This window comes from Macrobrachium nipponense, chromosome 11 (genome assembly GCF_015104395.2).
Source record: "Macrobrachium nipponense isolate FS-2020 chromosome 11, ASM1510439v2, whole genome shotgun sequence".
NCBI lineage: Eukaryota > Metazoa > Arthropoda > Malacostraca > Decapoda > Palaemonidae > Macrobrachium > Macrobrachium nipponense.
This window is the reverse complement of record NC_061087.1, coordinates 51399870-51414221: the sequence shown is the minus strand read 5'-3', so window position 1 is coordinate 51414221 and position 14352 is coordinate 51399870. Positions and strand designations below refer to the sequence as shown.

Sequence of the window (14352 nt, the reverse complement as noted above, 5' to 3'; positions counted from 1 at the left end):
ATTATATATATATATATACTATAAATATATATATAGACATACATATATATACATATATATACGAGGTCAAAATAACACAAGTTTGAACAATTGGAAAGATCTCCTAACTTGGGTAACGTGACCTACCTTTCATGCTTGAGTGCCACCCCTGAAATTAGCTGAAAATCAAATAGCAAACTCTAGGTAAATGCAAACTCCCACTATTACAAAAATATACTTTTTATTACCCAAAAATAGCTAACATGAAAATGGAATAAATGAGTTAAGAAATGTCTCAAAAAAGAACGTTAAACTATCATATTCTTTCCAAAATCATATTGAAGTAGGAACCCCCTCTTATCTCTTTCTGTCCAAGAATTCATAGCTTATCAAAAGTCAATACAAGTCTAAAGAAAACCCATTTTTCTATATGGTGACTTCGAATCCATCTGAAAATGACAATATAGTTATCCAACAATTAAACATTAAAATTCGTCAATAAAATGTGTGTCACATCAGACTCCCCTTTCTCTAGAACTAAACTTAATGTCACTTCACTTTTACCTTTTCCGATGGACCTCCGAACGGCTCTTCTGGGGCGTGTTCCACACACGATCAAACAATATCAAGGAGTAAACCTTTAATTGTCATACAAGAGATTATAACTCATTTTCTGTGACTTACAGATGTATGAATGTATGCCCACTAACCGACGTATGGATACACAAATACAATGTAACTAGGTAACTTTTCCTGTGATTAACTCATGTCTCTGGAATGCATCAATGACCTCTATTATGCACACAATGTGTTTTCTATTTGTTTTTTTATCTCAGCTCCTCCAAGGAATTTAGCGTTTGCATCTGTCTCTAACCGGCAAGAGCTAAGGTTATCAACCCCACTATTTAAATATATATACCTTTTGAAGATGGTATTCCTCCTGCCACTCGCCTCTGCCAAGAGTGTTGGAGAGCTGTATGGCTTCTCATGTCTTTGTTCACCCGAAAAGTTGGTCTTCCTGCCCCTGCAGTCCTTGACCTGAGATTTGAATGATTCTCGATTCCCTCCCTGCTGGACATCATTGAAAATAAGGAGATGATGACTTTCCCACAGAGAGCTTTAAGGTAATACTGAAAGAAAGCAGCATCCTTGAGACCCATAAAAGGATGTTAGTCATAAGAGCAAAATGACCAAGTAGGTCTCAAGAATACTGTCTCCTGAGAGAAGTCATCTCTAGGGCTATAACCCCAACAGGGACATTAGTCCCCAGCAAAAGTAAAGGCCCCTGACATCAAGGCCCTTTGGTCGCATACAAGAGATTTCACTTCCTCCTGCAGGTGCTAAAGGCAGGCCTTTGGAAGCACCAGACCACCTTCACTTCCTTCTACCTGAGGGATCTAGCCCACAAGTCTCTGGACACTTACACTTTGGGCCCCATAGTAGCATCCCAGCAGGCAGGGCTCTAAGTCTTCTTCCTTCTTTATTGGTGTTCTAATAAAGAAGGAAGAAGACTTAGGGCCCTGCCTGCTGGGATGCTACTATGGGGCCCAAAGTGTAAGTATTGTTCAAGATGGCACATGAAACATGAATTACTACACTTATTCCCCATTCCCTGCATTGGGATTAGTCCAGTATTGCTTCATGTCATTTTGACAAAGTTTTTCATGTCTAAAATTATTTATGGATTGTCATAGGTATTTATTCTGCAGTTAATTTAAAGCTGTATTTATTCCAGGAATTGGAAATGCATTTCCATGTCTAGACTTGTGTTAAAGGTTATGACATTCTGCAACTCAGACAGTAGTTCTTGTTTTTGGTTTTTCTTTTTTGTAATTAAATTTTTTTTTTTCAGATCCTTTGAAAGCAATACATACAGTTTTGACAATGGAAGCTGGGGAGTTTGATGGATATGATATATCTGCAGAATGTGAAGTTACATTTTGTCTGAAAGAATTACGAGCTGTGCTGACATTTGCTGAACCAGTTAATTTACCAGTATCCTCACATTTTTCTGCTCCTGGAAGGTAATAGTTGACAGTACCTATTGGCAGACTTTTAAGAATATTTTTGTAATGACTGATTATGATGATTTACTGTAGTTGTTCAGTTCTATATTCTTGTTTTACCATGTGTAAAAATATTGCTGCTTCACAAATATTGACCATTACATAAATAGAAATATGAAACAAAAAGTGCATTTAATCCTGAAATTGATATGAAAATACAGTACAGTAGTACCTCGAGATACGAAATTAATCTATCCGAGGCGCCCTTCGTATCATGAGGTTTTCGTATCTTGGACCACATTTTACATGTAAAATGGCTAATCCGTTCCAAGCCCTCCAAAAACACCCCAGTAAATTTCATAATAAAGCTAGATTGACCTATAAACAATGAAATAATACAACAATTGGACCATTCAATACCTAAATTAATAACAAAATGCAAAATAACCTGTAAATAAAGTTTATAATAGTGTACATGGTAACAAGAAATATACTGTACGTAAAATGTGGAAGCTTACCTTTCGAGTGAGGCTATCTCCGAAAGTGGCGGCAGAGGAGGAGGAGGACAAACGGCAGATAACGTACGTACGTACGTACACTTAACTTTACAAAAACACATAAAAAATTTAAGGAAAACTAAAACTAAAATTTATGAAACACATTAACAAAACTGTAACACTCAACTTTACAAAAAACTAAAAATTAAATTTTTTTTTCTTTTTTTTTTTATTTTGAACTTTTTTTTTTTTTTTTTTACTTTTACGTAGGCTTTTTTTTTTTTTTTTTTTTTTTTTCTTTTTTTTTTACAGAATTTCAACTTCATCACCACTTTCAACGTTCTGTTTATCACTTGGTTCTTCCTTTTTGCTTTCAACTTTCTTTTTTTCATCACTTGGTCTTCCTTTTTGCTTTCAACTTTCTGTTTTTTATCACTTGGTTCTTCCCTTTTGCTTACTCCTGCTAATGCTGAAGGCCTCTTTAAAAAATAACGATCCAAGGAAGATTGCTTCTGCCTACTTTTCACAATGTTCCTGAAACGACTCAGGCAAACATCATTGAACTGCGCAAGCATACGACCTGTGTGAGCCTTTTCGGGGTGTCTTTTTTTTCGATAAACGGATTGCACTTTATGAAAAAGCGGCTAGAACATCCTTAATTTCTGCTGTTGTCATAGGGTCCTCCTCCTCTTCCTCGCCGCTGCTAGAGAACTCCTCTTGAACGACGTTATGTTGCATGCCTCCAACTCCTTCGGTGATCCGTCGTAAGCTCCTCTTGTGCTCTCGAGAAGGTCGTTGATGTCGTCCTTGTCGACGACCAGCCCCATGGACTTGCCGAGTGCAACAATCTTGTCAAGATCTGGTTGGGAAAACAGTTTCGGATCACCAACTGTTTCGGACTCTGCAGCACAGCTTCGCCCACGTCGAATCCCTCGAAGTCTCGGGCGGTACGGCATCAGGCCAGAGTTTCCTCCACGAGGAATTCAATGTTCGCCTCGAAACCTCCTGCCAAGCTTGGTCGATGAGTCGGATACAAATGACGATGTCGAAATGCTCCTTCCAAAATTGACGCAAGGTGAGGTTTGTGGTATCGGTGATGTCGAAACATCTCTTGAAAAGATGTTTCGTATACAGCTTCTTAAAGTTCGCTATCACTTGCTGGTCCATGGGCTGGAGGAGAAGGGTGGTGTTGGGCGGAAGAAAAAGAATCTTAACGAAGGAATACTCCGCTAGGATATCTTCCTCGAGGCCAGAGGTGGGGAGGGGCATTGTCCAACACCAGCAGACATTTCAGGGGGAGGCGCTTCTCTTCCAAAAATTTCTTCGCTGTCGGGCCGAAACACAGATTTACCCACTCGGTGAACTAAAGCCTCTTTACCCTGGCTTTTGCATTAGCCCTACACATCACTGGAAGCTTCTCCTTCAGCACTTTGTGGGCCTTGAAGGCTCAAGGAGTCTCGAAATGATACACCAGTAGGGGCTTCACCTTGCAATCCCCACTGGCGTTGGAACAAAGTGCGAGCGTAAGCCTGTCTTTCATAGGCTTATGCCCGGGTAGTCTTCTTCTCTTCCTCCGTGATGTACGTCCAACGAGGCATTTTTTCCAAAAAAGGCCAGTCTCATCACAGTTGAAAACCTGCTGAGAACTGTAGCCTTCCTTGGTCATCATCTCGTCGAAAGTTTTCTTAAATGCTTCGGCCGCTTTCGTGTTCGAGCTGGCAGCCTCCCCATGATGCACCACCGAATGGATGCCAGTCCGTTTACGGAATTTCTCGAACCAGCCATGCAAAGCCTTGAACTCTGGGGTTGGCGTTGAAGTCCCTTCCCCTCCGTCGTCTTCCGCCTGCGCAATCAAATCGCCGAAAATAGCACTGGCCTTGTGGGCGATTGCCGTCTCCGTTACCGTATCGCCAGCGATTTGTTTGTCTTTTATCCAGACGAAGAGCAGCCGTTCCATCTCGTCGTGCACATGGCTCCTCTTGCTGGACAAAATAGTGATGCCCTTCGACGGTGTAGTTGCTTTGATGGCATCCTTCTGTTTAAGGATGGTGCCTATTGTCGACGGATTCCTTTGCGATCACACTCAATCGCATACCAGCTTCGTACTTCTTGATGATCTCCATCTCTGTCTCCAAAGAGAGCATGCGCTTTTTTCCGTGAATTTCAACTTTCTTGGGACCCATGACTACGTTATCTTGTACGTAATTTACATATAAGTTACACAATAAAGTTTTCGCACAACACGATAATACATACTGCAACGAAATCACTAACGAACTTACGTTACTAAACGAAATCGTTGGACCGAACGAATGCCGCTTGCGTACGATAAAGATGCTGGTACGAAGTGGCCGAGGTAGGCACGCCATCACGTATGTATAAGATGCATGATGGGAGGGATGCTGTCTAATAGGAGAGAAGGATCTCATGGCGGTGACTAGCATCAGGAACCAATGGGAGAGCAGGAGGATGGTGGCGAGTCTACTAATACTAAGATGGCGGCGCGCGGCGCGAGTTTCAAAATTGTTATCCGGGCGAATCTCGGACTTTCAGAAACCTTTCGTATCTTGAAAACTTTTCGTATGTAGAGCCGTTAAATTTTTCGCATTGGCTTTCGTATCTCAAGTTTTTCGTAAGTTGAGCTTTTCGTATCTTGAGGTACCACTGTAATTTGTGGATATTTCCTATAGAAAAATACCACGAATATGCAGATTTCCTGCAAATAATGGGCAGATATGTTCCATAGAATAAGTGAGTCTGCAAATGCTGAGAATGCGAATAGGGGGTGGCCACTATAATCCAAAAGTTACTGCATCTTCAATCTGAGTAAACTTGCGTAAATATTTTACAACAGATATACTCAGAATTTGTTACTGGTTTTAGTTCTTATCTATTTTAATATTGTGTGAGCTGTAATTATAATTTTACAAAATAAAATAAAATGATTTATTAGAAAAAACATGTATAACTTGGTACAGTTTATGATTGTCTTGTAAAAGAGGCCCACAAGGGCTTGTAAATATAGTAATTTCCAATTCTTGTAGAAGGTAGGGAGATTTTTTAGAATTTTATTTCTTACAAAATGTGTATTTGCATGTGTTCCTCTTTCCATTGATGTGGTTTTTTTTCCTCTTTCCATTGATGTGGGTTTTTTTTCCTCTTTCCATTGATGTGGTTTTTTTTCTTAAATTGGCCGTCCTCAAAGTTTCTCCAGCCTGGGGTGCTGCATATGTTTTTTTAGCCTGGCTCTTAAGGGTTAACTCTTGATGGTAACTTCAAATGTGTGCTTATTTTGTAGTGTCATATTTGCATTGAATTTTTGTCTTCACAATGAAAGTGCCCTGGCTTTGAAGCAAGTTTCTAGCGCTAGTGCTGGTAAGCATAATCCTATTCCACTGGAAAACAAGATGACTATGTTAAAATGGCACAAAAAAGTTAAAAGATTGCTACACTAGCTCATTATCTTGGTTTGAGTTGCATGATGGTATTGATAGTTGTGGGGGTTTCTTTAAGCCCACATCGTGCAGGAAGGTAAAGGAATTGAGGAGAGCGCCTGGCTCAAGGAAACACCATGTTTTTGTTGTGAAACTCTAATTTTATTAGAACAACTTAACTCTTAACTAAACATAATAACAGGTACATTGTGCAAAATTAGTTGCAAAATTCATACTCATAAATGTGTTGACTTGTAAATAACAAATACTAAATTACTTGCACTTCAAAATACACTTCAAGTAAGAAAAACAGGAGGAAACACTTAATAAAAAAAAAAAAAAAAAAAAAAAACATTGGAACCTGAGTGTATGAAAGAAAATGGCAGTGCTATTTCAGGTACTCTATAAGAAAACTTCTCTTAAGTAAATATGCAGAAAACCACTTTTCTAAATTCAACATTCTCCCGGCAATAGGGGACGAAGCCACCTATTAAAGAGCACAACTTAGACCTTATCTAACTTATATCTGACAGAAAAATCCCCAATGAAAATTAGTACTGTAGTTTTACAAACTAACAATCACATTAAGTTTTACCTGACATGCACAACTGCATGATTTACAGTGACTTTATAAATCTAACATAGTAGGGGGCTTAATTACTCTACCAGACTTAGACCTAGGAAGTACATAATCATCACTCACAGTATGCATGAGCATTTGAGGATTATCACATACATCTCTATCAAGATCATCACAGGATGCATCAGCAGTAATCAAATCTTCAGATCTACCTACTTCTAGATCATACAATCTTTGAATGGGTCTAGTCACCTCTCCCCTTTTAGTTTTGAGCCTTACACTTCTTACAAATCCATCTTTACTTTAAACACATCTACAATAACCCCAAGAGGCCACTTCAATCTAGGAATAATGTGGCGGGATCACAAGCTTATGAGAAAGCAGCAAATCTCCCCCACATAAACTTAACCTGTCTGGCTACAAAAACCCACCCTCAATCACACTTTCCACTAACACTACAAAATACAGCAGGACAATTGACCCATATCTACATACAGAACAAAAAAACACAAACAGGTACTCACCTCTGGCTTCTGCTACTCAGGGCTAGGCTGTGCTGTCCACTGGATATAGGCTATAGGCTAGCCGACACACAACCACCGCCGACAACCAAACACAAACCAACCACCCGAGACCCACAACCCCACTAAAACTCAATAACCTGACAAATCACTGCAGACGAACACCAACAGCCCAAAAGAACACGACAACCACACGACTTACAGAAGCACAACCCGCCAAAACCAACACTGCCCTAACCACCACTCACAGACACCGAAAATGCACCACCAACCTCCTTAACCTCACCACAACCAGACAGACACATGCACAACAACTTCACAACCCCAAAATCTATCAAATAACACCAAAACAACTGAACACCAAAGGATAACTGCTGCCAAAACCGACACTAACTTCACAAGACTCCTCACTCCTTACGACTCAACAGACTTCCACTGACTTCCTACAGAGCGCCACAACAGACATGCTTCCGACCGCCATTTAACCACTCCCATTCATTCTTCCACCATCTCTCTCTCTCTCTCTCTCTCTCTCTCTCTCTCTCTCTCTCTCTCTCGTCTCTCTCCTCCTCTCTTTCTCTCTCTCTCTCTCTCACACACACACACAATATTTGGAGATGTTGTCAAATATAAACTATCATTACTCCTCCATAATGTTATCCTCTTTTATCAACACAAGGTCACCCTTAGACAAATCACATTTCTTATTGAATCCTTTTACAACTTGAGGCAAATTAGTTATATAATTGTTACTCCAAAGTTTCCAAAAATGTTCTAGCTTCTGGTTTCTTACAACTTCTCTTTCATTCAAGTCCCTGGAAGTCACATTACATGGCTCTACATTTATTAAGGATTTACAGTGTGGGGCTCGCCCTAGGATAAAATGTGAGGGAGTGAGATAGTGAATGGAATCAGGTTCATCACTCACATAAGTCAATGGTCTAGAATTAATACATGATTCTATTTCTACTAGTATAGTTTCTAATTCACTCTTACTTACATAGTTCAGATTTATTATTGTCTTTCTCAAAGCAAGCTTAACTGACTTAATGAGCCTCTCCCACCAGCCGCCCCACCAGGGAGCACGAGGGGCTATAAAGTTCCATTTGGGAGCCAAGTGGCTATACATCCTTTGTACCTCATACTTAGCAGCTACAAAAGTCTTTGCATTATCTGAATACAGTGGTACCTCGAGATACAAAATTAATCCGTTCCGAGGCGGCCTTCGTATCATGAGTTTTTCGTATCTTGGAAACAAACACATTTTACTATAAAATGGCTAATCCGTTCCAAGCCCTCCAAAACACCCCACTAAATTTCATAATAAAGCTAAATTGACCTATAAACAATGAAATACTATAACAATTTGGACCATTCAATACCTAAATTAAGAATAAAAATCCAAAACCTGTAAATAAAGTGTATATTAGTGTACAAGAAATATTATTACTGTAACGTAAAATGTGGAAGCTTACCTTTCGAGTGAGGCTATCTCCGAAAGTGGCGGCAGAGGAGGAGGAGGACAAACGGCAGATAACGTACGTACGTACGTACACTTAACTTTACGAAAACACATAAAAAATTTAAGGAAAACTATAAAACTAAAATTTACGAAACACCTTAACAAAACTGTAACACTTAACTTACAAAAATCTAGAAATTACGTAAAAAAAAAAAAAAATTATTTTTTTTTATTTTTTACTTTTTAACTTTTTTTTTTTTTTACTTTTACGTAGGCTTTTTTTTTTTTTTTTTTTTTTTTCAACTTCATCACCACTTTCAACGTTCTGTTTTTGCTTTCAACTTTCTGTTTTTTATCACTTGGTTCTTCCTTTTTGCTTACTCCTGCTAATGCTGAAGGCCTCTTTAAAAAATAACGATCCAAGGAAGATTGCTTCTGCCTACTTTTCACAATGTTCCTGAAATGACTCAGGCAAACGTCATCGAACTGCGCAAGCATACGACCTGTGTGAGCCTTTTCGGGGTGTCTTTTTTTCGATAAACGATTGCACTTTATGAAAAGCGGCTAAGACCTCCTTAATTTCTGCCGTTGTCATAGGCTCCTCCTCTTCATCGCCGCTGCTAGAGAACTCCTCTTGAACGACGTTATGTTGCATGGCCTCCAACTCCTTCAGGTGATCCGTCGTAAGCTCCTCTTGGTGCTCCTCGAGAAGGTCGTTGATGTCGTCCTCGTCGACGACCAGCCCCATGGACTTGCCGAGTGCAACCATCTCGTCAAGATCTGGTTGGGAAACAGTTTCGGATCGTCAACTGTTTTCGGACTCTGCAGCACCAGCTTCGCCCACGTGGAATCCCTCGAAGTCTCGGGCGATACGGCATCAGGCCAGAGTTTCCTCCACGAGGAATTCAAGGTTCACCTCGAAACCTCCTGCCAAGCTTGGTCGATGAGTCGGATACAAATGACGATGTCGAAATGCTCCTTCCAAAATTGATGCAAGATGAGGTTTGTATTATCGGTGATGTCGAAACATCTTTTGAAAAAATGTTTTGTGTACAGCTTCTTAAAGTTCGCTATCACTTGCTGGTCCATGGGCTGGAGGAGATGGGTGGTGTTGGGCGGAAGAAAAAGAATCTTAACGAAGGAATACTCCGCTAGGATATCTTCCTCGAGGCCAGGAGGGTGGGGAGGGGCATTGTCCAACACCAGCAGACATTTCAGGGGGAGGCGCTTATCTTGCAAAAAACTCTTCACAGTCGGGCCGAAACACAGATTTACCCACTCGGTTAACAAAAGCTTTGTTACCCAGGCTTTTGCATTAGCCCTCCACATCACTGGAAGCTTCTCCTTCAACACTTTGTGGGCCTTGAAGGCTTGAGGAGTCTCAGAGTGATACACCAGTAGGGGCTTCACCTTGCAATCCCCACTGGCGTTGGAACAAAGTGCGAGCGTAAGCCTGTCCGAGCTGGCAGCCTCCCCATGACGCACCACCGAATGGATGCCAGTCCGTTTACGGAATTTCTCGAACCAGCCATGCGAAGCCTTGAACTCTGGGGTTGGCGTTGAAGTCCCTTCCCCTCCGTCGTCTTCCGCCTGCGCAATCAATCGCTGAAAATAGCACTGGCCTTGTGAGCGATTGCCGTCTCTGTTACTGTATCGCCAGCGATTTCTTTGTCTTTTATCCAGACGAGGAGCAGCCGTTCCATCTCGTCATGCACGTGCCTCCTTTTGCTGGACAAAATAGTGATGCCCTTCGATGGTGTAGTTGCTTTGATGGCATCCTTCTGTTTAAGGATGGTGCCTATTGTCGATGGATTACGGCCATATTCCTTTGCGATCACACTCAATCGCATACCAGCTTCGTACTTCTTTATGATCTCCATCTTTGTCTCCAAAGAGAGCATGCGCTTCTTTCCGTGAATTTCAACTTTCTTGGGACCCATGACTACATTAATTTACGTAAAGTTACACAATACAGTCTTCGCACAACACGATAATATGTACTGCAACGAAATCACTAACGAATTTACGTTACTAAACAAAAATCGTTGGAGTGAACGAATGCTGATTGCGTACGGTAAAGTTTCGGGTGCGGAGTGGCCGAACTAAGACACGCCAACACATACGTATAGAAGATGCATGATGGGAGGGATGCTGTCCAATTAGAGAGAAGGATCTCATGGCTTGGCTAGCATCAGGAACCAATGGGAGAGCAGGAGGATGGTGGCGAGTCTACTATAACTAAGATGGCGGCGTGCGGCGCAAGTTTCAAAATTGTTATGGGGCGAATCTCGGACTTTCAGAAACCTTTCGTATCTTGAAAACTTTTCGTATGTAGAGCAGCAGTAAAATTTTTCGACTTTGCTTTCGTAACTTGGACTTTTCGTAAGCTGAGCCTTTCGTATCTCGAGGTACTACTGTATATGACACTAGGTAAACCTCTCCTGGCAACAAATCTTCTTATAGCCAATAAGCAGTCAGACAAGGATAAAGATTCTGTAAGCTCTAGGTGTAAGGCTCGTACAACAGCACGTGAACAACAATACATAAAATTTCTTACTAGGACAATCGGCACAAAAGAGAGGGCCTGCATAATCTAAGCCTGTTACATCAAAGGGTGGAGAAGACCTTACTCTTTCTTTGGGTAATGGAGCCACAGGTTGACTGCAAGGTTTTGAATCATGCCAATGGTAACTTAAACATTCCTTCATTACTGTCTTAGCTAATCTCCTCATTCCTATAATCCAAAAGCTATTCCGTAGGGATGAAATTACAGTATCCACACCTGCATGCTTCAAAAACTCATGCTGAAATCTGATAAACAACTTAGCAAATTAACCCTTGGGAATTATGATAGGATGTTTAGTGTCATAGTCTAAGTTAGAAAACTCAAGACGACCCTTAATTCTTAATAATCTTTTATCATCTAGAAAGGGGTCAAGATTTCTTAATTTAGATCATTGAGGAATAGCCTTGTTACCTAAAAGTGCCTTTATTTCTACAGAAAACACTTCTCTTTGGATGCAGTAAATCAACTTCAATTTAGCAAAATCAATCTCTTCAGTAATGAGAGGGCCCTCCACTTTGTTTTGACTATTTTTACAATTTCTGATAAATCTTAAGACATATGCTGTAACTCTAAACACCTTGCTTAATTTACTGAATCGATCTAAATCTATCAAAGGGTTTTCTGGCACTCCTTGTACATTGAGACAGGCAACAGTACTTTCTGTGCTTATTTCTTCTTTATCTTTAACAACTGTGTTACCTTCCCTTTCCTGGTATAGGGAATCTTTTAACATACTAGGCCCATAGAATCACATAGTACTATCCACAAGATTGTCCGCCAACAGACAAGTGTTATCAAGTCAGCTGGATTGTCCTTACTTCCACAATGTTGCCAGCAACTTGGAGGTGTTAACTCTCTGATTTCCTTTACCCGATTAGCTACAAATATGTCCTTCTTACTAGCATCTCCTTGAATCCATGACAGAGCAATGGTGGAATCTGTCCAACACCTAACTCTAACACTGTTATCTAGGTTGAGAGCATTCTTCACAAAGTTGACTAATCTTGAACACAAAAGAGATCCCATGAGTTCTAACCTCGGCAATGTAATTGTCTTTATGGGTGCAACTCTTGACTTAGACTAATGCCACCTTATATGAGCTGTTCTCCACAGGTACTCGCAGGTACACACAAGCCCCATAGCCCTTTTCAGAAGCATCACCAAACCCATGTAGCTCCATATGACTAAGCTTCTCCCAGGCTTTTTGTGGAAAATAACATCTATCTATCTGAAAATTCTTAAAATGTTGACTACTAAGGAGCCATCTCTGAAGCTTAAGCTTCAACTCTGATGGCATTTCTTGATCCCAAGTCAGACCCAGTTTCCAGAGTTCCTGAAAAAGTATCTTGCCATACATAACATATGGACTAATTAATCCTAAAGGGTAAAAAATCTTAGCTATCACACTAAGGATGCTTCGCTTAGTAGAGACTACTTCTACAATAGAATCTGAGGTTATGCCATCAAAGGAGAAACTAAGGCCTAATACAGTATTACATTCATCAGAATTTATAAAGGGTACCTTGTCACATAACTGAGAAGTAATCAGCAAACTATTTGACACAAGCTTTGTAAGGTCCATACTAGCATCAGCAAAAATGCTACAGGCTTCACAAAATTTATCAGCTGCTTCTGCAGCAAAATCCGCATCACTCAACCAATTGTCTGTATACATGTTAGCCTTCAAATCTTGCGCTACACTAGTGGGGGGATACTTATCCAAATGATGTTTGATAGTGGCATTTAACAGAAATGGGCTCGCTGTGTTACCAAAGGGCACATGTGTGAATCTCATGTGCCGTATTGTACCATCGTCTCTTGGCCACAAAAATCTATGAACATCTCTGTCTTTCTCTTGTACACTAATTTGCAGAAATGCCTTTCTTATATCAGCTGTAACAGCAATGGGCCAATGACGAAAGTGAATGAGCATCTCAACCAAGTCAGGGTTGAGTGAGGGGCCTGAGGACAAGCAGTCATTCAATGATACACCATTGTAACAAGAGGCAGAGGCATCAAACACAGGCCTTATCTTAGTACTTGAACTGCTTAACTTCACTACTGGACGTTGAGGCATATAGTACACAGGATTCACACCTGAAATTTCCTGTCTTGGTACCTCTTCTATCATGTGATCAGACTCATAACTATCAAACACTTTTTGATACTCTTTCTTAAGCTCCTTATTTTGTTCTAACTTAACCATTAGCTTACTTAACCTTTTATGGGCTATGACTTCATTATTAAAAGTTTTCTTTAGCAGAATCATCCTTCCATGGCAGTGCAACCTCATAGCGACCATTCACAAACTTCACAGTACTCTCAAATTCTTTGAAAACTTTAGTCTCACTATAACTTTCAACAAGTTCCCTAGGCTTAACCCCTACAGTTTCCAGATCCCAAAACTTACACAGATCTGAATCTGAAACAGAGGAGATACACAATAATTGTGGTACAGAATACGTAAAAGTGCGAGTGGTTTCATGCAGCCTGCCACTCAAGACATAACCAAAGACAGACTTCATGGCTACAACATGGTTAATTTGGAAGGCATCTACAGGAGAAATCAGTGCCCAGTAGAAATCTAGACCAATCAGTATATCAATCTCAATGGGAGAATCATGGTGGTAATCATCAGCTAATGCAACATGAGAAAAAGAGTTAAGCACTGAATATGGTACAACAGGCCTAACCAAGGGCTGACATATTTTGGGAATCTCCGCAGCAATGATAGGTACCAATTTCTTGTCAGAGTCCCACAACTTTTACTCATAAACATTTCTGTGTTCATTTTTTCCACTACTATGACCCCCAGAACTAGAATATGGCATAGGTGCACTAGTGATCCACTGTGGTTTACACTTCTTCACAAATTTGCTACTAACATATGATCTGTCTGCACCATTATCAAACATGACCTGAGCAGTGACAACAGTACCATCACTACCACTCACTTGAACTTTGGCTGTCTGCAAAATGGTACAGTTACCACCTTGCCCTGTCAGAAGTGCCACATCACCAGGCTTGTCACTGCCAACAGCACCTACCTACCTTTGCTTCACTTTCTTCCTTCTTTAGGTTAATTTCCAGCCTAACACCACACATTAAGGTAGAGTGGGCACCGTTACACTTTGTACACCTTGTACGAGCTTTACACTCTCTTGACGTGTCCACTCTTCAAACACTTGAAACAGGCCTCAACTTATTTTTTCACCTCGCTCTTTTCCACTTAATTCTAGTACACCAAAACAGTTTTCTGATTTGTGTTTCTTGCCACAGAAACTGCACACCTAATGTTTTCTTGCTT

At 40.5% G+C, this 14352-nt stretch overlaps 1 protein-coding gene across 9 annotated transcripts in view; it reads left to right on the top strand.

Annotated features, from left to right (window-relative positions):
- LOC135205820 (cell cycle checkpoint control protein RAD9A-like) overlaps window positions 1-14352 on the top strand; it is a 434453-nt gene that overhangs the window by 283925 nt on the left and 136176 nt on the right. For all 9 annotated transcript variants that reach the window (XM_064237070.1, XM_064237038.1, XM_064237049.1 and 6 more), the window contains one exon: window positions 1832-2003. In XM_064237070.1, the coding sequence (XP_064093140.1) occupies window positions 1832-2003 (172 nt within the window). The remainder of the gene's footprint in view (window positions 1-1831; window positions 2004-14352) is intronic.